This window comes from Bufo gargarizans, unplaced genomic scaffold, assembly GCF_014858855.1.
Source record: "Bufo gargarizans isolate SCDJY-AF-19 unplaced genomic scaffold, ASM1485885v1 original_scaffold_976_pilon, whole genome shotgun sequence".
Taxonomy (NCBI): Eukaryota; Metazoa; Chordata; class Amphibia; order Anura; family Bufonidae; genus Bufo; species Bufo gargarizans.
This window is the reverse complement of record NW_025334779.1, coordinates 196,809-217,471: the sequence shown is the minus strand read 5'-3', so window position 1 is coordinate 217,471 and position 20,663 is coordinate 196,809. Positions and strand designations below refer to the sequence as shown.

Genomic DNA, 20,663 nt, shown 5'->3' with positions numbered 1-20,663 from the left:
CCTTGTCCGTTATGGGGACAATAATAGGACCTGTTCTATCTTTGAACGGAACGGAAATAGAAGCCATACGGAGTACCTTCCGTTTTTTTGCGGATCCATTGAAATGTATGGTTCCGTATACGGTCCATATACGGAATGCAAAAAAAACGGAAGAAAAAAACGTTTGTGTGCAAGAGGCCTGAGTGTGAAGGGAACCACCTATGATGATCCGGTCCAGGTCTTAGAACCCACTCATAAGAGTTTAAATTAGGAGTGTTAGGTCCCTGCTATTAGTTGTCTTTTTTACCACTGAGGAAGGAACAGTGCGTTTCGAAACGTGTCTGGTGGCGGTTTCCAAAGTGAAGGTGCGCATTGATATCTGGGAAGCGCAGAGAAGTCCATGGCGTCTTGGTGGATCTAGGACGCATACGCGGAGAAAGCGCAAAAGAAGCCACCGCATATTGAAAGCCGTCAGAAGGAGGATTGCCGGTAGGAAGTCTGACTGCGGGAGGCGAGTGTTCGCTGTGTCGGTATCCGTGAGTAACAAGCCTTGTAAACTAGGATCAGCTACGGACCTGACGGTGTTATATATGAGCACATACTACACGCATATTACCCACAGCATCTGATAGCGCGATTGACCGGCAAATAATATTATAATGTGTCCAGCTCTAAGAGACCGTCAGACACAGACCGCCACAACATGTTATCAGTCTGTTATGAAATAAGACCATATGTGAGACAGAGCTGGCATGAAATAGACACATTTATTAAATATCAATTGATTTTAATACACACGAAAGAAAGGAAACCATGTTTTATGGATTTTATAAATGCGTAAGCTCCGCATTTAAAGGGACCGTGATCATATTATAGGGTGGATGAATTTTTTATTTTTTTATTGTATTTTGTATTTATTGTTACGTATATGAATTAGTAAAGATATATGCGAATTAATGTGAGCCAGACATTTTTTATTTTTTTCTCTGTAAATTAAATGTTCTTTATAAACACAGGAAAACCCCATTAATTCTGTAGTAAATCTCTTCACAACGTTTTTGTTAGGTTATAGATGAGAATCAACTACAACTGGCTCGCAGGTTGTACATGAGTGAGAAGACCTGGACGAAGATTGTCCGACATTTCATTGTACTGCTTGCATCAACTGTAAGTTACCGCCTGCGATAAAATAATCACTTCATCTACAGGGAGGTTATTTATCGCATTCATAAAATGTACAGAGCATATTGCAGTATTTTTGCGCTAGTAAGACCATCTGTGCCATCTAGGGCATTTTAAAGGTAATCTATCCCATGGATTTGCCACACTAAACCGCCACGCTCACATTGTTCCAGATATTTACAGCATTACAGGTATACATGTATACATTTTCTAAAAAGGCACACTGTAAAAAACTAACTCTTAATCCAAAGAGACCAATATTCTAATTATCCACTAGTAGTCATCTGGGTGGACCTTTCCTTAGAATAATCACTCTGTCTGGGCTGTCATCATTCTCTTGTGACGGTATTGACATTGAACAGGCTTTTTCTGCGGATGTGCCAGATTTCTGAAGGGCTTCTTCCAACTTGGGACCCTCTTTGGCATGTCAATCACACCGCCATGGGCGAGATTACAGTCCAGATGACTACTCAATTGCACACGCTGGATTAGAATTTAGGGGGTAATTTACTAATCTGAAATGCACCTAAATTAGGCATATTTCAGGCGCAGATGCACCGCAATCTGCGACTTCTCCCTGCTCATTGTGGGCGTGGGCCTGTTTTAAGCCTAGAAAATGGTCTAAATGTAAGACAGCTCGGAAGCTGTCTTACATTTAGAACTGGCGTTGGATGCGTCTAAGTTATGGAGAGGCCGGCTCCTCTTTATAAGTTCGGCAGATTCTCCGCCAGCTATGGGGCTTTATTAAGACTCGCGTCTAAAACGTTAATGTTTTGCACTGTACCTTTTTGAAAAGTTTATATAGAATCACGTCTGTAATAGACAGGAAGAACATTTGGGTGTAGTTTAGTGTGGCAAATCCAAGTGACAGGTTCCCTTTAAACTTGTCTTACCTTTACAAAAATGTGCCCCTTTTATACTTTTGTGGCTATTTTTAAACTTTTTTCTCTTTCTATTCTGTCCGCATGATTTGCCGTGTTACATGTGACTAGCATGTGGGGTTTGTAGTTGTACGTACACTGGTATCCAACTAGCGGACACAGCCCGAAATGTTGGGTGAAAAACAAATGTACTAAATAATTTAGTATAATTCTTACTCGTAGAAATCGATTGTAAGAATGTTCTTCACAATCTGATTATGATCCTTCTACAGGACACAAAGGACCTTTCTGAAATCCAGCAGATCACAGAGCGATGGAGAGATCACACGACCCGTTTCCATCTGGAGCTACAGCGCAGCGTAGAGTCCGCCAGAGAGAAGCTGCAGATTATCTGTAGAGACTTGAAGAATTGGCAGCTGTATTTTCAGGAGAAAGTTTTGTAAGAAAAAAATTCCTTATACTTCGTTATTAGGACAATTACTGTTATTTTTACCTCTGATACTTCATGCTCAGACATACAGTATTTGCAGTACTAGGAGCAGGGGCGTCCTTAGGTCAAAACATTCGGGGCTTGAGCCCCGGATGTTTTGTCCATTGCCCCGAATATTATGCTGGCCTGGTAGCATTTTTTTTTATTTGGCTATTCCAGGGCCCTTTAATATTGATTGGACCTGGGCAACCCACCACAGATCATCCCCCCCACCCCCCTTGTACTTGTTCCGCTGATCCGCTACTTGCGGGCTGCGCAGGCATGAGTTCAGTCACTTGGGTGCGCAATCCCGTCCTGCTGTGCGTGATCCCGCAAGACCCGCCACAAGAGGTCACGGGTCTCGCAGGATCATGCGCCGCAGGACAGGATTGCGCACTCAAGTGACTGAACTCATGCCCGCGCAGCCCGCAAGTAGCGGATCAGCGGAACAAGTACAAGGGAGGTGAGGGGATGATCTGTGGGCTTGCCCAGAGTCCACTCCCATCAATTTTAAAGAACCTAAGCAAAGATTTCTGCAGCGGTTAGGAAATGAAACAAAACAGATATTGGAAAGTTACCGAATGTTGTATTATGTAATGACTGCAGTCTGCAGTACTGCACTTAATTTGCGTAAACCAGAACACCCCTTTAAGCATGCCTTTAATGTGCAATTTCAACACAGTGGGCTTGTGCCCCGGATGTTTTCAGACCCTAGCAATGCCCCTGACTAGGAGTAACCCGTCTGATTAAACTCAGTCATTATTTAGTTGCATATATTTTATTACAAATCATCGCCACGTTTTGGCTCCGGATGCGTCCCTAATGCATTGTGGCAAAATCAGTTTTGACTGCGATTGCGTTCCGTTGTTCAGTTTTTATTGCGCAGGTGCAATGTGTTTTGCACGCGCGTGATAAAAAACTGAATGTTCGGGTTTGGGTTAGGTGTTGTATAGATTGTATTATTTTCCCTTATAACATGGTTATAAGAGAAAATAATAGCATTCTTAATACAGAATGGTTAGTAAATTAGGGCTAGAGGGGTTAAAAAAAATGTAAAAATAATTTAACTCACCTTAATCCACTTGTTCGTGCAGCCCGGGTTCTCTTCTTTCTTCAGGACCTGGGTAAAGAACCTGTGGTGACATCACTGCGTTCATCACCATGGTTATGGATCATGTGATGAACGCAGTGACATCACCACAGGTCATTTTCCTCCTGCACAACAAAGAAGAAGACAGAAGAGAAGCCGGCTGCGCGAACCAGTGGATTAAGGTGAGTTACATTTTTTATTTATTTTTTTAACCCCTCCAGCGCTATTTTAGTAAGCATTCTGTTTTAAGAATGCTATTATTTTCCATTAATATAATGATCGGGTCCCCATCCCGATCATCTCCTAGCAACCATGTGTGAAAATCGCACCGCATCCGCACTTGCTTGCGGATGCTTGCGATTTTCAATCAGCCCCATTAATTTCTATAGGGCCTGCGTTGCATGAAAAACGCACAAAGTAAAGTATGCCGCGATTTTCACGCAACGCACAAGTGATGCGTGAAAATCACCGCTCATGTGCACAGCCCCATAGAAGTGAATGGGTCCGGATTCAGTGCGGGTGCAATGCGTTTTCACCTCACGCATTGAACCCGAGCGGAAATCTCGCCCGTGTGAAAGAGGCCTAAGTCATTTGTTTCAGAATTTTTTTCCCTTATTTTTAACAGTGTGGATTGGCGCTACAATGGACTACCAGAAGAGGCGGCAATAGCGATACTGCAAGATGTGAAGAACTGGGAAAATGTACGCAGGTTTGACACATAGGCTTCATGCACAGTACCTTATCCCTATGGTTACTCTGGTCGGCAATATGGACCAGAATAGGAAATGTTCTATTATGGATGTAACGGCTGTATGGATCCGCCAAAAATACGGATGTGTGCATGGCTCCATAAAAATGAATGGGTCAGTGCGCTATCTTCAAAAAATGTTGTTAGCACACAGATGAAAAATACAGTCGTGGGCGTGAGGCCTAACAAAAAGTTTCTCATATGCTTAGTCTTCACTAGCGTGAAATTTTGTGAACTATGGGGGAAAGGGGGGTCATTCAAGAAATCCAATATGTCAGTTTTGTGACATAAAATAAAGTCACAAGTCATGGTGACTGCGACATTTTGTGATCCTCACCACTTTTCAGAGTGTTCTATGTTTATGAGCAAAAAGTTCGATTAGACCTAGATTATGGCTCATTTACTATGTGCAACTTTTGCAAAAAGCCGCAAAAAAGTCACAGCCAACGCCAGGCAACCCCCTAGTTTGCTCTTACACCTAAAAGTGTAAACCACATCTCACTCATGCCACATATGTTATTAAGGTGCACAAGTTCATACATTTGATGCAGACTTAAAGGGGTATTCCAATCACATACAATGGGAGAATATCGCTAGGATATGCCCCCATTGTCTTGATAGGTTCCCAGGAACTCATAAGAACACTACAGCATTGTGCACTGTGTGGCCATTCTCAAGTATGCATGAAAAGGTAAACTATATTAAAGGGAACCTGTCACATGGAACATAGTGTCTGATTTGAAGGCAGCATGTTATAGAGCAGGAGGAGCTGAGCAGAGTGATATATAGTTTTATGGGATTAGATTCTGTAAAACGTATCCATTTAAATTCCAACTTATTCTGGGCTTTGAAATCCAGGAGGCGGTCCTATCAGTGATTGACAGCCTGCCCTCTATGACTGTATACAGAGAGAGCTGTCAATCACTGATGGGACCGCCTCCTGGACTTCAGAGCCGAGAACGAGCAGGAATTTAAATGGATGAAATGCAGGTTCTACCATTCTGCTCAGCTCCTCCTGCTCTATAACATACTGATTGCACATTAATTCACAGTTTCATGGTGACAGGTTCCCTTTAATCAGTGCAGTGAGGACATTTCTTCTGAAATTCTGCTTTCCATATGTAGATGCTGGTCGAAGAACAACAACAGTTTGAGGGGCATAATGTCCTAAACAGTCAAGAGTCCCTGAAAGCTGCCTCTGATATTCAGAAAGAATGGTCTCATTTGGGAGAGAAATTGCTTAAAAGACATCAAGGCTTGGATGGGAGCCCAGCTCCGGAGCACAAGGCCATGGAGGACCTGAACAACACCATAGAGGAACTCCATGAGCAATACCGAAAAAGGGTGGAGGGGGAAAATGGTAAGTGACTCTACGGTGCAGGTACAGCAGTGTTCCATCAAGTCAGCAGATGCTGGATAATCAATTGGATTTAGGGAAGTAAATAAAAAAAGATAAATTCTTGTGATAACGCTGTATGCAACCTAGACTAAAATAATCAATCTGACATAAAATGCCAAAGGTTCACTGCTTTGTTAATAAAGATACATCTGGTTATTTTCAGTCTAGGTTTTCAGAGCTTTATAATTTTGTGCTTTAAAGAAATGTCTATTTTTTTTTTCAAGAACACAAAATTACATTTTAATATTCTAAAATATATATTTTTTTTTTACATAACACATGATCCAAATCAGATTCCCTATATTACTGGGATTCAATCATTCCATTGCAGTCATTCTTAGGGAGCTCTCTTAGGAAGGGGGCTTATGTGATAGGGCCGTTTTTATATTTTGGCTCTAAATACATTAAAGAACATAATTTATCACGGCCACCTAAGATTTTGGTTGAACCTGTCATTTGTAATATTACAGGAGTCCAGGACATAACTCCAACACCTAGGCCCCTTGCACACGGGCGTCACGGTTTTTGTCAGGATGCGTTGCGGGTGCATTGCGGCAAACCCGCGCGAGTAGGCACGCAATTTCATTTTTTTTTTTTTTGCGATAGCATTCCATTGTTCATTTTTTTCCGCGTGAGTACAATGCGTTTTGTAATAAAGAAGGCTATTATTTTCCATTATAACCATGTTATAACGGAAAATAATAAAGTGAATGGACCTCATCCCTATTTATTATCATCTCCTTAGAAACCATTCGTGAAAATCGCATTGCATCCGCACTTGCTTGCGGATGTAATGCGGTTTTCACGCAGCTCCATTTACTTGTGTTGAGTGAAAAACGCAGAATATAGAACATGCTGCGATTTTCACGCAACGCAGAAGTGATGCGTGAAAAACAACGCTCATCTACACAGCCCCATTGAAATAAATAGGTCCGGATTCAGTGCGGGTGCAATGCCCGCACGTCACGCATTGCACCCGCGCAGAAAACTCATCCATTTGAAAGGGGCCTTAAAGGGGTTTTCCTTTTTTTTTTTTTTATACTGATGAGATGACCTATCCTCAGGTGTTCACAGGAGCGCTGGTACCTTCTCAAACAAATAACGGCGGGGTCCCAGGTGTCAGACCCCCACCAATCGGACACCTGTGATACTAATTCATGAAGCAGCCGCCGAAAGTAGAAGCACTGTGCGCAGTGAGCTGGCGGCTGCTTCATGAATTATTATCACAGGGATCACAGGTCAGTGAATGTAACGGAGCATTAGATTGCATAGAAAGGGGGAATATAAATGTAATTTTAACTCCTAAGACTCCTGTGCCCAGCCTTCTGTCTCCCAGGGAAGCACGGGAGGCAGAAGCACAGCGTCTGCACAGCACGTCTCCCCTTTTGTAATAGGAGACGGATGCCCCTTAGCAATGCTTATTTGAAGAGTGCTGCTAAGGGACATTTCAGCCCCAGTTTTCTACCAAAAATAAACGTTTTGGCTAAATAAAGTCTATTGCTAAATTGTTACCAATCACTTGCTCTACAATTTAGAAAAAAAAAAATATATATATGACAGTTATCCTTTAAGATTTAACTTAAAGTGGTATTCCCATCAGACATTTATGGCATATCCACAAGATATGACATCAGTGTTTGATAGATGTAGGTCACACCTCTAGGACTGGCACCTGTCTCCAGAATGAGGGTCCCTGACCCATGTCCTACCTGCTTCAAAGGCTGCAGAAAGTGGAAAGGTGGTCGGGATTATGAAAACAGCCCAGCTCGCTGTACTATGCAGTTTTTGGAACTCACTTTCACTTTTATGAAACTTTCGGGAACAGCTCAGTAAGTTTGTTGATTCTCTGCATCTGCGGCCTTTCTGGAGATAGGTGCTGGGCCCAGAAGTGGAACCTACATCTATCATTTATGAAATATCCTGTGGATATGCATAATGGTTTACGTTAAGAATACAGCTTTAAGAAGCAATATAGTATAAAATTTTATAGTATATAACTTTTTTAGCCACCACTTTGATCAACAGGAGTCGCCAAAGGCCTCATGTCTTTTTCAAGCAGCCTGGAGAGCTGGTCATCGCCAATGCATCCACTCAAACATACACCTAATGAAATAAAAGAATCTGATTGGTCAAACCTAAATCATCTGCTTCCTGATTGGATAACCCATGCAGAAAGAATATTGGAGCTGATCGGCAACACAGAATCGGAAGACACATCCAGTGTGATTGCTGTTACAAAGTAAGGGCGATACTTTAACATATGCTGAATTAAAGGACACGTACAAGAAGGGATGGGCTGTAATAGGGCGGGTTCACATTCGCGTTATGGAATTCCTTTTTAGGATTCCGTTATAACAGAGTTATAATGGAATGTAACATCATTTTAGGATGGATTGCAAAATGGAAACCTTTAAAGGGAACCTGTCACCAGGATTTTGCGCATAGAGCTGGGGACATGGGCTGCTAGATGGCCGCTAGCACATCTGCAGTACCCAGTCCCCATAGCTCTCTGTGCCTTTATTGTGTTAAAAAACCGTTTTGATTGATATGCAAATGAACCTGATATGTGTCCTGTATCCGGAGAGGAGTCCAGCGGAAAGGAGCCCAGCACCGCCCCGCTTCCTCCGAATCTCCTCCTTGCTGGCTGACGTCACAGAGCTGGAGCGCCTAAATCTCGCGATGCGCGAGCTAGCGCATGCGTAGTTCGTTCCCTGTGCTGATGCCAGCACAGGGAATGATCATGATGCCGACACTGCGCATGCGCTAGTTTGCGCATCGCGAGATTTCGGCACTCCAGCTCTGTGACGTCAGCCAGCAAGGAGGAGATTCGGAGGACGCGGGGCGGTGCTGGGCTCCTTTCCGCTGGACTCCTCTCCGGATACAGGACACATATCAGGTCGGCTGCATATCAATCAAAACGGTTTTTTAACACAATAAACACAATAAAGGCACAGAGAGCTATGGGGACTGGGTATTGCAGATGTGCTAGCGGCCATCTAGCAGCCCATGTCCCCAGCTCTATGCGCAAAATCCTGGTGACAGGTTCCCTTTAAGAGGCATTCAGTTTTGCTCCGTCCTAATACATGTCTAAGGGCACAAATAACGGTTCTGTTTTGTTCCATTATACATTACTTCTATGGGGTCAGTGTACACAAAACTCTGTCTGCCTCCTTACAATCTGATGTTTATGAACTACTCTGTGGATAGGTGATAATTTTTGTGGGATCCCTCCTTTAAGGTGACTGGCCGCTCTTCTAAGCAAAAATACAAAGGTTAAAGTTTGGGATTTGAAATAGTCTAAGTTACAAATACATTCCAGTATCAGTTATAATGAAATAAAGCAGTAAACCTAAGGGTACTTTCACACTAGCGTTATTCTTTTCCGGTATTGAGTTCCGTCCTAGAGGCTCAATAGCAGAAAAAAACTGATCAGTTTAATCCTAATTCATTCTGAATGGAGAGGAATCCGTTCACTATGCATCAGGATGCATCAGTTCAGTCCCTCTTACGGTATTTGGCCGGAGAAAATAACGCAGCATGCAATTCCGGAACACTTGCCAGAATGTGGGATCCGGCATTAATTTCTATTGAAATGTATTAGTGCTGGCATTACAATTGTCTCACTGACGGATCCGGTCTTCCGGTCTGCGCATGCGCAGACCTTTAAAAATGTGAAAATAATAAATACCGGATCCGTTTTTCCGGATGACACTGGAGAGATGGATCCGGTATTTCAATGCATTTGTCAGACGGATCCGGTTGCAAACGGATTTCCGGATCTGGCAGCAAGTTCCGGCGATGGAACTGCCTGTCTGATCCTCACAACGCAAGTGTGAAAGTGCCCTAAAGTAGAAAGCATAAAAAGTTTTTTAACGTGTTATTATCATTGTATACACCTGAACCTGTTCATATTTCTGGAGATTCTCTATACTAGTAATATGTCAGATAAAGCAGTGATTGTGGGGGGGTAATCTGATGAAAGGTCACCCTCGTCCCATAAAGAACTGGCTGCCATTTATTTGGATATTAAAATAGCAAAAACATCAGTGGTCAGCATATCATTGTATATAATATCTGTAGATGTATTTAGGTTATTATTCCTTTCATTAATTAGAATAGAACTGGAAGATGTCTTGAAGATGCTGCAGCACTGGGTACTGACCACAACGAATGGAACGGAGAGAGATGATCTGCAGCTCACACAAGAGGTTTAAAACCATTTCTAAAATAAATTAGATTTCAAGTAAAAAAATGGATAATAGATGCTTTCTTTCTCGTTATTTGTTCCTATCCACAGAAATCATTGGGATCCAAGGACGGAGGCCCTCAAGTTTCCTGTCTGAATGGAGCAATAGTGCACATGTCAGTCCACCAATCCATTTATTTCTATGGGACTGATCTAGACAGTGCTCCATTAGACTCATAGAAGCGATTGGAACATTGGTCCGTCATGCCCATTACTTCCCCATTCAGACTGGGCACTCGGGGACCCCACTTTCTCATAGACACTGGGGTCCTAGCCATCAGCTGTCTGACATTTAGCAGTTATCCTGTGGATAGGTATTTAGTGCTAGATAGTTCAGCTTTCATCTTCTAACCTTCACGACTTTGATTAACTGCTATGGACAACAAGACCGTTTTTTATATATATGACCCATTTCGTTACTGCTAGTGCCCCTATTTTCATGTCAGCACACCATTAAGTTATGCATATCCATAGCCATTAGCTTCAACAACATTTGTAAACTGCTCTCAGAAGAAGTTTGGCTTCATTTTTCGGATAAACAGCTTCAAATCTTTTGCATAAAGTCTTGTCTCATCACAGATAACCCTTTCCAAAATGTCCACTGATCACCCATGGTCCTGTTTGTATAGCAAGCTGATTTTGCCAGGGAAGCCAACTGAAGAAATATTGTATGACATGGTGGTCATTCAGTCCATATACTAGAGGTTAGGATAGCACACAATGGGGGAGTGATGCAGTGCAAAGACTTTAACCGGTGCTCCAAAGTGATGTTTTATCAAGGGTGAATGAGTGCGAATAGGGATGAATGTTCTCCCATTCCCCCATTATGTGGTGTCCTGGCTTCTAGTATATGGACTATTATTGGGTCTGAACAGCAGGACTTCCAGGACCTACACCAAACATCTGTCGCATAGGGTTGTGATGCCACCTCCAGAATTAATGGTGGTCATTCAGTGGCTCTACAATTGAACTCACAGAGGGTGGAATGAACAGGGACTCTCATCCCTTATGATGTTCATATGCCCTAATGAGACATAAGGCAGAGGTTGTCGTCATCTTAAGGCACCCTTTTAAAACATAACATGCAAACACCAGAGGAGGAAGTTTGTGAGCTAAATGGATACAGTTATACCAGAGTTTCTCAACTAGTTTATTGTAGAAGGACCGGAAAAAAACTTCTACACTGAATCCCTCACAATTTATTTTTCTTTTCAAAAGATAAAGAGACTACAAACAAGTGAGTTGTAATTCATGCTCCAAACTACAAAATGTTTTTAAACCCCAGACTTAACAATTAATTCAGACTCCAGACTGGACCTCATATTGAGATTTCAGAATTCAGACAACAGACCCTAAAATTCATTCAGACCAGACCCCCTTCATTATTTTAGAAGCTACACCAGACAAACAAAAAGTATTTACAAAGGTCTCCTTATTTCTGGCCTTTCAGACATACGGACATCCCGGCGACAGTGAGTGGCAGGAGATCTGTGAGACTGGCACACGTGGTTTGATCTGACAGGTTTTCCTTGTGGATCAATAGGTGTCTATGTTGTTTGTTGGTAATGGCCACACCCCTTATGTGGTCATTTAACCTTCCTTATTTATAGTTGCTTCTCCCACAATGCTGTGCGGTTTATAGCTTCTGTGCCTGTGGATAGTTTGTGGTTGGATCTCGGCTGAGTTCCTGGTGCTTCCATAGCCCCTTTGAAGTTAAGTCTTTCCTTTCCCTTTTGTATTTTGTATGGGTTCTGTGTATTGCTTTTCCCTATTGTTTGTATTAGGCCTGAAGAAGACTCCTATTCGTCCTTCCTTTTGGAGGAACAGGTAATCCTGTCCCTGCCATTAGTACCAGGGTCCTATAGGGCTAGATGGGACTCTAGGTATTCCTGCATATGAACTCACCTACCTTTGGGGTCTGTTCATACTGGTAAGTCAGTCAGGATTTTGGTTAGGGTTTTTACTAGGAGGTTTCCATCTTCCTTCCCTAATTCTCAGGCCTGATTCATTGTTCTCCCCTTCCCTCCTATGCTCGGTGTGGTGTTTCCCTGCCACACCGAAGCGTGACATTGATGTTAGCCACTGCTTGGTGCGTCATAAATTAGGAGCATCCACGTGCTCCTATAATGAACTCGAAAGCCCTGCTCACATCACATCCCCTTTTTAGGAAGTGGCAAGGCCAGTATTAAAAAATCTACTTGCGCCTAGCTTTAGGGGTTTATGACATTTTTATATCACTAAATTGGCATAGGGAGGATACATTTCTCCTATTATTCTGAAATATGAATACACTTTCATCTTAGCATAGTACTGTACTCTCTAATAGAGCTTTTTTCATAAGTGGGGGGGGGGGGGTACACCGAGGCTGAGTAGTTAACACTGGTTCCTTGCAGCCCTGGAGTCCTGGGATTGAATGCAACCAAGGTCAACATCTGCATGGAGTTTGTATGATCTCCCCGTGTTTGCATGGGGTTTCCTCCCACACTCCAAAAACATACTGATAGAGAACTTAGATTGTGAACTCCAATGAAGACAACAAGCAATGATAATGTCTGTAAAGGGCTGCAGAATATGTCAGCGCTATATAAGTGAGTAAAATAAAAATAAATGTCTTGTCGCTATTACAACAGGTAACAGATCTCCACACAACAATGGTGCAGTACATGGTGAACGTTCTTATGCTACTGTCGCCAGACTACTTTTCAGATTCTCTTTTTTCGGACACCACAGTTGTTGGTGGGTTTGAAGAAGAAGTGTTTCCAGATACTGTTCCTTTGCAGCAAATGCAAAAAGAAGCTCTCTTCTTATCTGAAAAATTGCATGGCTTCTCTTGTTACATTATAAAGTGAGTGGAAATATTAATAACATATATTGTCTTAAGACGGAAACATAGAAGCCTAAGTTCTCTCTCCATGACAGATGTTGCCAGGAGATGGTGGAGAACAACCCTACAGTAGATGATGATGGTTATGAGCTGAGACAGCTACAGTCAATAAAGGTAGGAAAAGAGTGGCAATAGTGTTTTATACATTACATAAAGGGGTTTTCTGAGATTTTGTAACTGATGACCTATCTTCTGGATAGGTCATCAGTATCTGATTGGTGGGGGTCTGACACCTGGGACCGCCACAGATTGGCTGTTTGAAAAAGCACTAGTGCTCGCAGTAGCGCCGCGGCCTTCTCACATGTTTGCCCAGGCCATGTGACGTCAGGTTCATCGGTCACATGACCAAGGTGTAGCTCAGCCCCATTGAAGTGAATGGGACTGAGTTGCGATACGAAGCACAGCCGCTATACAATGTACGGCGCTGTGCTTGGTGAGCTGTGGGAAGGCCATGCCGCTACTGCGAGTGCAGATGCCTTCTCAAACAGCTGATCAGCGCGGGTCCAGAGAATAGGCCATCAGTTCAAAAAATCTTGGAAAAATGCCTTTAAAGAGAGATAGAATATAATGATTTAATTACTCTAATGCTGTGGGTCATGTCTTAATGTAAAGTGGTTTGGTGGGACTTCAATGTTGATGGCCTATCCTTAGGATAGGTAATCAATATCGGATTTGTGGGGGTCCACCAAGCACCCCAGCTGTTACCTGCAGCCCTAGTTCCAGGTAGTAAACAGTGTACAGAGCCGTAACACTACAGCATTAGGCCTCATGCACAAGAACGTATGTATTTTGTGGTCCGCAAAAAACGGATCCGCAAAAAAGACGGATGACATCCGTATGCATTCATTATTTTGCGGAACGGAACAGCTTGCTCCTACTAGAAAAGTCCTATCCTTGTCCGTAATGCGGACAATAAGAGGACATGTTTTAATTTTTTGTGGAATGGAAATACGGACATACGGAAACTGAATGCACACGGAGTAACTTCAGTTTTTTTTGCGGACCCATTGAAATGAATGGTTCCGTATACGGTCCACCCAAAAAACGGAACAGGCATGGAAAGAAAATACGTTTGTGTGCATGAGGCCTTCGAATGAGAGCTGAGCTTCATTGACCTGGATCAACCACTACCCTGTGTATGGAGCTGTCTGTTTCTGACTCTGTACACCATTATTTTCCCCACTGGCGACTCCTTCCAGCAGCTGATTTGTGGAGGTGTCAGATGTCGGGCCCCAACTAGTCTGATATTGATGACCTATCCTAAGCATAGTTCATAAATAATTAAAAGGACCCTCCAGTTCAAGAGAAAAAAAAATCAAACTGGGGAACAAACAAAACACTTACATGGTGCCCTCCTTTTCAACTTATTAGTTGCAGATCTGCTACCTCTCGGGCTCCACTTCTGCTATCCAAGATGGCCGCACCACTTCTCAGACACGCTGTATATCTGTAGCCTAAGACACTTCCTGCTTGTCCAGCCCTGCGTTTGGATTGGCCGGCACTGTACATATGAGCTGTGTTGGCCAATCCAAGGGCAGCAGGAAGTGTCTTGGGCTACCAAATGCACAGTGTGCATCAGGTGGTCCGGAAGCGGTGCGGCCATCATAGATGGCAGAAGAGGAGCCCGAGAATTAGCGGATCTGCAACTATAAAGATAAAAAGGAGGGCACTATGTAAGTGTTCTGTCCGTTCCCCATTTCATATGATTTTTTTTTTTAACTGAAGGGTCGACTTTTGGAAAACCCTTGAATTTATATTTAACAATTCCTTTCAAGGACTATTATTGCATTATTGATGTACGTATTACAGCGGTGGTTCTCAACCTTTTTATAATGGAAAACCTCTGGTAAAATGTTCTCTGCCCCAGGCAATCTCATTAGATGGACGTTGTCCTATACATCTCCGTGAAACAGTAGCGTTACCCCAGTATAATTATTCAGTATGTCTCTACATATTTATCACAGACTATTTATATGAATGTCAAGCTGAACATATCTTTGTATTGCAGTTTTTCATATACCGTAACTACAGTTGCTGTCAGCAGTCATTTTCTAAAATCAATCATCTTTCCTTTCATCCTCTTGTTTCATAAAACTTCAGCAGTCGGTGAATGCAGTTGATTATTTTAATCTCGACTTCTATTCATTCTCAGCTCTGATTCTGAAACCGTAATGTAACTTTATCATTTACTTTTACTTTTAAGAGTTCTTGTAGTGAATGGATTGAAACGTGCCAGCTGCTTCTTTCAAAACTTACAGCGCCTGCTGATCCCACAGAGACTTCAGGAAATTCACAGACCGGGGAGAATACAAAGGTGACACAGCATGTGATTACAGGATGACGACCTGTACGGGGGAGAGCTGGGACGGGACGGTTAGGGGCATTGGAAGCCCAGGATAAAACTAACATCCCCCCCCAGTATTATTTAGTAGTCTATAGTGGCATTATTTGGGAATTGAATTGCAGTATTATGTGGGAACTATGTGACATAGTCCTTTAACCCTTTAGGCCCCTTTCACACGAGCTAGTTTTCCGCGCGGGTGCAATGCGTGAAGTGAATGCATAGCACCCGCACTGAATCCTGACCCATTCATTTCAATGGATCTGTGCACATGCGCATTTTTTTTCACGGATCAGTTCTGCGTTGCGTTAAAAAAAAAGCAGTATGTTCTATATTCTGCGTTTTTCACGTTGCCCTGGCCCCATAGAAGTGAATACAGATTCAGTGAAAAACGCATTGCATCCGGAAGCAAGTGCAGATGCGATGCGTTTTTCACAGATGGTTGCTAGGAGATGTTGTTTGTAAACCTTTAGTTTTTTTTATCAAGTGCATGAAAAACGCATCAAGATGCATTGCACCCGCGCGGAAAAAACTGAACGTAATCGCAGACAAAACTGACTGAACTTGTTTGCTAAATGGTGTGAGTTTTACTGAACGCACCCTGAACGCATCCGGACCCAATCCGCCACGCTCGTGTGCAAGGGGCCTTAGTCCCCTTTCACATGGGCGAGAATTCCGTGCGGGTGCAATGCGTGAGGTGAAGGCATTGCACCCGCACTGGATCCGGACCCATTCACTTCAATGGGGCTGTGTGGAAGAGTGGTGATTTTCACCCATCACTTGTGCGTTGCGTGAAAATCACAGCATGTTCTATATTCTGCTTTTTTCACGCAACGCAGGCCCCATAGAAATGAATGGGGCTGCGTGAAAATCACAAGCATCCGCAAGCAAGTGAAGATGCGGTGCGATTTTCACGCATGGTTGCTAGGAGATGATAGGGATGAAAGCAACCCTGGACCCCATTAAAGTCTATTCACTGTGGATTTATTAGCCAAATGGTTATTAGGGAAAATAATTGCATTTTTAATACAGAATGCTTACTAAAATGTGGATTGAGGGGTTAAAAAAAATTAAATAAAAATTAACTCGCCTCATCTAATTGATCGCGCAGCCGGCATCGTCTTCTTGCTTCTTCTTTCAGGACCTGCAAAAGGACCTTTGATGATTTCTATCTTCATTCAGCAGGAGACCCGATGGCAGGGAAGGCCGCCTGATGCCTTCCTTAGGCATCGTGGCTACCTTCCGTGAGAGCCTGTGAGATCCAGCCACCACAGGCAGGAAGCTGTAAGTGTATTACATTCAGTAATACACTTACAGCCAATGCATTACAATACAGAAGTACTGTCATGCATTGTAAAGGGGATTAGACCCCCAAAAGTTGAAGTCCTAGAGTGGGACAAAAAATAAAAAGTGAAAAAAATTAAGTTTCCCCCCCAAAAAGTTTCAAGTAAAGTTTCATGGGACATATGACTTTTGATCTCTTTTATCTCTTTTTATTTTTTTTTCCCTCTGATTTGTGGAGTGGGTTTTAAGAAAGAACTGAAATTTGGGCATTTATTTTATTTTTTTTTTTTTTTTTTAAATGTTTACCATACGGGACAAATAATGTGTTCCTTTTATTGTACAGACCTAGTAGGGGACTTGACCATGCAATTCTCTGATCGCCTATATAATACACTACAATACTTCTGCATTGCAGTGTATTATTTCAGTCACAATAAAACTGACAGAATGTCTATACTTGGTTATATTGTTAGGGCCCGTCCTGATCCCAATCTCTAAGCACCCTGTGATTGTGTCATTGGGGGTGAGAGGGAACATTTGCCATCTGGATAAATATGACACGTTTAATGACCACCTTTTGGTTCCTAAGTTTAAAAATGTAAAAGCCAAATTATTAAAAGTTAACATTATTACATGTAAAAAAAAAAAAATTATCAGACCATAGAATGACTGATCTCATTGTGTAGACTAGACCAGCATTTCCATTTTTTTTAGATAAGTATCAACTGAAAAATTATATTGTCATTTTTGGTTTTCATACTACTGACATTGTAATACAACTAGGATATGAAGATAACGCTCAGTGAAATACAACCACCACAGGATGGCGCAAACCACGCAGAGGATTCCCAAGAACAAGTTGCAGAGAGAGACAAAGGCCCTCTCAGCTCAGAGGTTACGGTATATGACTTCATTTTTTGTCATATATGTTATGTTAAGCTTTGTCCAGACTTTGCTTTGTCTTTACATTCAGTGTATGTACATATCCCAAATGTATCCATGGACTCCATGCACCCAGTGTATGCCTAAAGAGAGTCCTTACGCATACGTACTCTGATTATGTATTGGTATGCTTTTTTTCACTATATAGGAAAGTGCCGTCTGCTGTGGTTTCCTATCCAGAGAGATACAATAAAAAATATATACCGGTATACCATGCAAAATATAGCTTTTTTTTGTTAAGCAGAGTCAATGGCCAACATATCCACTATATGCCTATACAGTGACATATGACGGATGCATCTGTTAGAGGTATACAGTATATTAGGGAATACTCCCTGTGTATACTGCTGCCAGAAACAAGAACTAATCAGTGCAAATCAAAGTTACTATCGTATATGGCTGTGCATTTTTCTATTTTAACGTCTCTATTCTGTGTTCTAGGTTGGCACAAAGGTCTTGAAGTCCGACACTACAGAGACTGCTGCCCTGGATGTCATGAGGATCATTGGCTATGATGGCAACATTAGTAAGAAGTCTTTGAAGGAAGAGGAAATTCCTGTTTTTGCACAGGTAAGGGATCCTTTTTATGAACATTTGCTTTTATACCCTGGTATCAATAGAATAATACACTCATAGAAACATAAGAACCATTTGGCCCATCTAGTCTGCCCAATATACTAAATACTATGGATAGCCCCTGGCCCTATCTTATATGAAGGATGGCCTTATGCCTATCCCATGCATGCTTAAACTCCTTCACTGTATTTGCAGCTACCACTTCTGCAGGAAGGCTATTCCATGCATCCACTACTCTCTCAGTAAAGTAATACTTCCTGATATTACTTTTAAACCTTTGCCCCTCTAATTTAAAACTATGTCCTCTTGTAGCAGTTTTTCTTCTTTTAAATATTTTCTCCTCTTTTACCTTGTTGATTCCCTTTATGTATGTCAGCCTTATATATGTCATGAATAGTCTGTGACTATTGTTTGTACTGTAGGGTGTTCTCACAGCTAGCCGGCCCAGCACCCCGCGTTCCATACAAGCATTTGAGTCCTTAACATCTTTGGAGCAACTCGAAAAACGTCTGCTGTAAGTGCTCATGGTACAAGGGACACCCATTGTATAGATTCAATTTATCCAAGATTCAGCATATACTATGGGAGAATTTATTAAGACCAGCGTTTTAGACACCGGTCTTAATAAAGGCCCATATCTGGCTGTGGTTCCGCCGGCATCTCCATATCTTCGGCGCAACCAGCGCCAGTTCTCAATGTAAGACAGCTTAGAAAATAGTAAATGACAGGCGTAGAAAATGGTAAATGAGATGGGCCTGCTGGCCCGTCCCCTTCCCCGCCCACTCCACGCCCACAATTTTAGACCTGGCGTAAGCGGGGCAAAGTTGCAGATAGCGCCATCTGTGCCTGAAATACGCCTAATTTAGGCGTATTTCAACATAGCAAATGACCCCCTATATTTTTATATACAGTATGTTTTACAATAATGCAACATTTTTAATGATAATTTTTACATTTTCTGAAGGACAAAAAACATTCAAAATGAGATTATTCCCATATCCCTGACCCCCATAATAGATCTCCCTTCCATATCTTTGGCTGCACCCGTTTTTAGTCCACATCATTACAGGCAAAATAAGTTTAGTTATTTTAAAGGGGTTGTTCAGGCCACAGATATTGATGACCTATCCACAGGACAGGTCATCAATATCAGATTGGTGTGGGTCTGACACCCGGCCCCCCAGCTGATCAGCTGTTTCTGCCAGCGGTGGCACCAGAAACTATACAGTGTACAGACTGAAAGCAGATCGCCCTGTACACTGTGTAGTTTCTGGTGCCAGCATATTGCAGTGCAGCTCCTATTCATTTCAGTGGGAGCTGAGCTGCAGTAACCTGCCACGGCCACTGCACATTGTATGGAGCTGTGCTCCTTACAGAGTATAGTTTCCAGTGTCTCTCCACAGCTGATCAGTGGCGGTGCTGGGGCCCTACTCATACCAATCTGATATTGATGACCTATCCTGATGATATACAAAAAATTATAAAGGGTTAGCTTATTAATATATAACTTTTAATAAAAAAAGCGGATACAATAATGGTCCATTAGTTCAAATATATAAAAAGTGTGTTAGTGCGTTAAAAAACAGTGCACAAGAAAAAAGGGATGGTCTTACCAGGGGTACGTCCTGAAGTATAATGGGGGTCTCAGGGAACCAAATGCTGGGTCTCTTCCCCTAGATTGCCCTGCTTGACCGGAGCTAAATCCTACTGTCCAGGGAGCAATTTGCTTAACCTCAAAAGGGCCACCTCTCTGAGCCGATCCTCACTGCCTAGGGGTCCCTGCTTGTCCCTACACAGCCAAATGACTGCCCAGCTTTGTCAGGGAAAAACAGCAGGGAGACCCTAGTGCTCGTTAGAGAAACGCCCCAACATGTTTCATTGGCCCAAAGCCAAATCATCAGGGGACTAACATAAATACAATAGCATGAATACAGACTCAGCATTAGTTATCAGCTGACATCTAAACAACTAAGTCCCTAATACTCAGCCCTCTATCTCCATGTGCTAGTGTGCATGCGGCGGGCCTTCCAGCATCCTGTGTATGGCAGCTGCAATGTCGGCGTTCCTACTGCCACTTTTTAAAAATGCCCTGGCGGCAGGTAAACCCGCCTTCTTAAGGCACGTGATGGATCACATGAACAGTCATGTGACCAAACTCAATGACGTGTCCAGCAAACAATTCCAATTAGGCGTGCCTCTTCAATACGTATACGCCCATCGGGATGGTGCTATAGGGAGGCAGGACTGGGCGGGAGTTCACAGAGGTGTTTAGGGCACAAGACACCCCCCCGGACTTTCTCGCTTCGCTGCTTCAGTGATGAGGCGATATAACAACTAATGCTTTGGTCAACAGTGGAGTGACTGTGGCCGGCGCAATAAGGGCTTTAAGTGGTACAGGCTTAAATCAATATAATGGTAAGAAGTATTATATTGTATTCCAAGAGAAAGGAGTATGTACATATAACACAAGTGATAAATCTTAGAGGGATTGAGAAGAGTAAAAGGAGGCAAAGGGGAAAGGTCTACAATAAATAAAATGTAACAGCCATACAGTAAATGTTCAGTTAAGCCCTTAGGCTGGACCGTTTTCAATTCAAATATCCAACATGTCTCCCTTTGTAAAATTCTCTTATCCCAATCCC

At 42.5% G+C, this 20,663-nt stretch overlaps 1 protein-coding gene across 2 annotated transcripts in view; it reads left to right on the top strand.

Moving 5' to 3' along the window:
- The window catches only part of AXDND1 (axonemal dynein light chain domain containing 1), a 56,283-nt gene that overhangs the window by 26,474 nt on the left and 9,146 nt on the right, over nucleotides 1–20,663 (top strand). The window contains exons 12-23 of one of the 2 annotated variants that reach the window (XM_044275216.1): nucleotides 1,045–1,146; nucleotides 2,315–2,481; nucleotides 4,227–4,302; nucleotides 5,475–5,709; nucleotides 7,774–7,987; nucleotides 9,863–9,956; nucleotides 12,625–12,839; nucleotides 12,914–12,992; nucleotides 15,082–15,192; nucleotides 17,287–17,397; nucleotides 17,887–18,015; nucleotides 18,444–18,535. In XM_044275216.1, coding sequence (XP_044131151.1) covers nucleotides 1,045–1,146; nucleotides 2,315–2,481; nucleotides 4,227–4,302; nucleotides 5,475–5,709; nucleotides 7,774–7,987; nucleotides 9,863–9,956; nucleotides 12,625–12,839; nucleotides 12,914–12,992; nucleotides 15,082–15,192; nucleotides 17,287–17,397; nucleotides 17,887–18,015; nucleotides 18,444–18,535 — 1,625 coding nt within the window. Of the gene's footprint in view, nucleotides 1–1,044; nucleotides 1,147–2,314; nucleotides 2,482–4,226; nucleotides 4,303–5,474; nucleotides 5,710–7,773; nucleotides 7,988–9,862; nucleotides 9,957–12,624; nucleotides 12,840–12,913; nucleotides 12,993–15,081; nucleotides 15,193–17,286; nucleotides 17,404–17,886; nucleotides 18,016–18,443; nucleotides 18,536–20,663 lie in introns of both variants that reach the window. The other variant, XM_044275215.1, reaches the window with a different exon arrangement.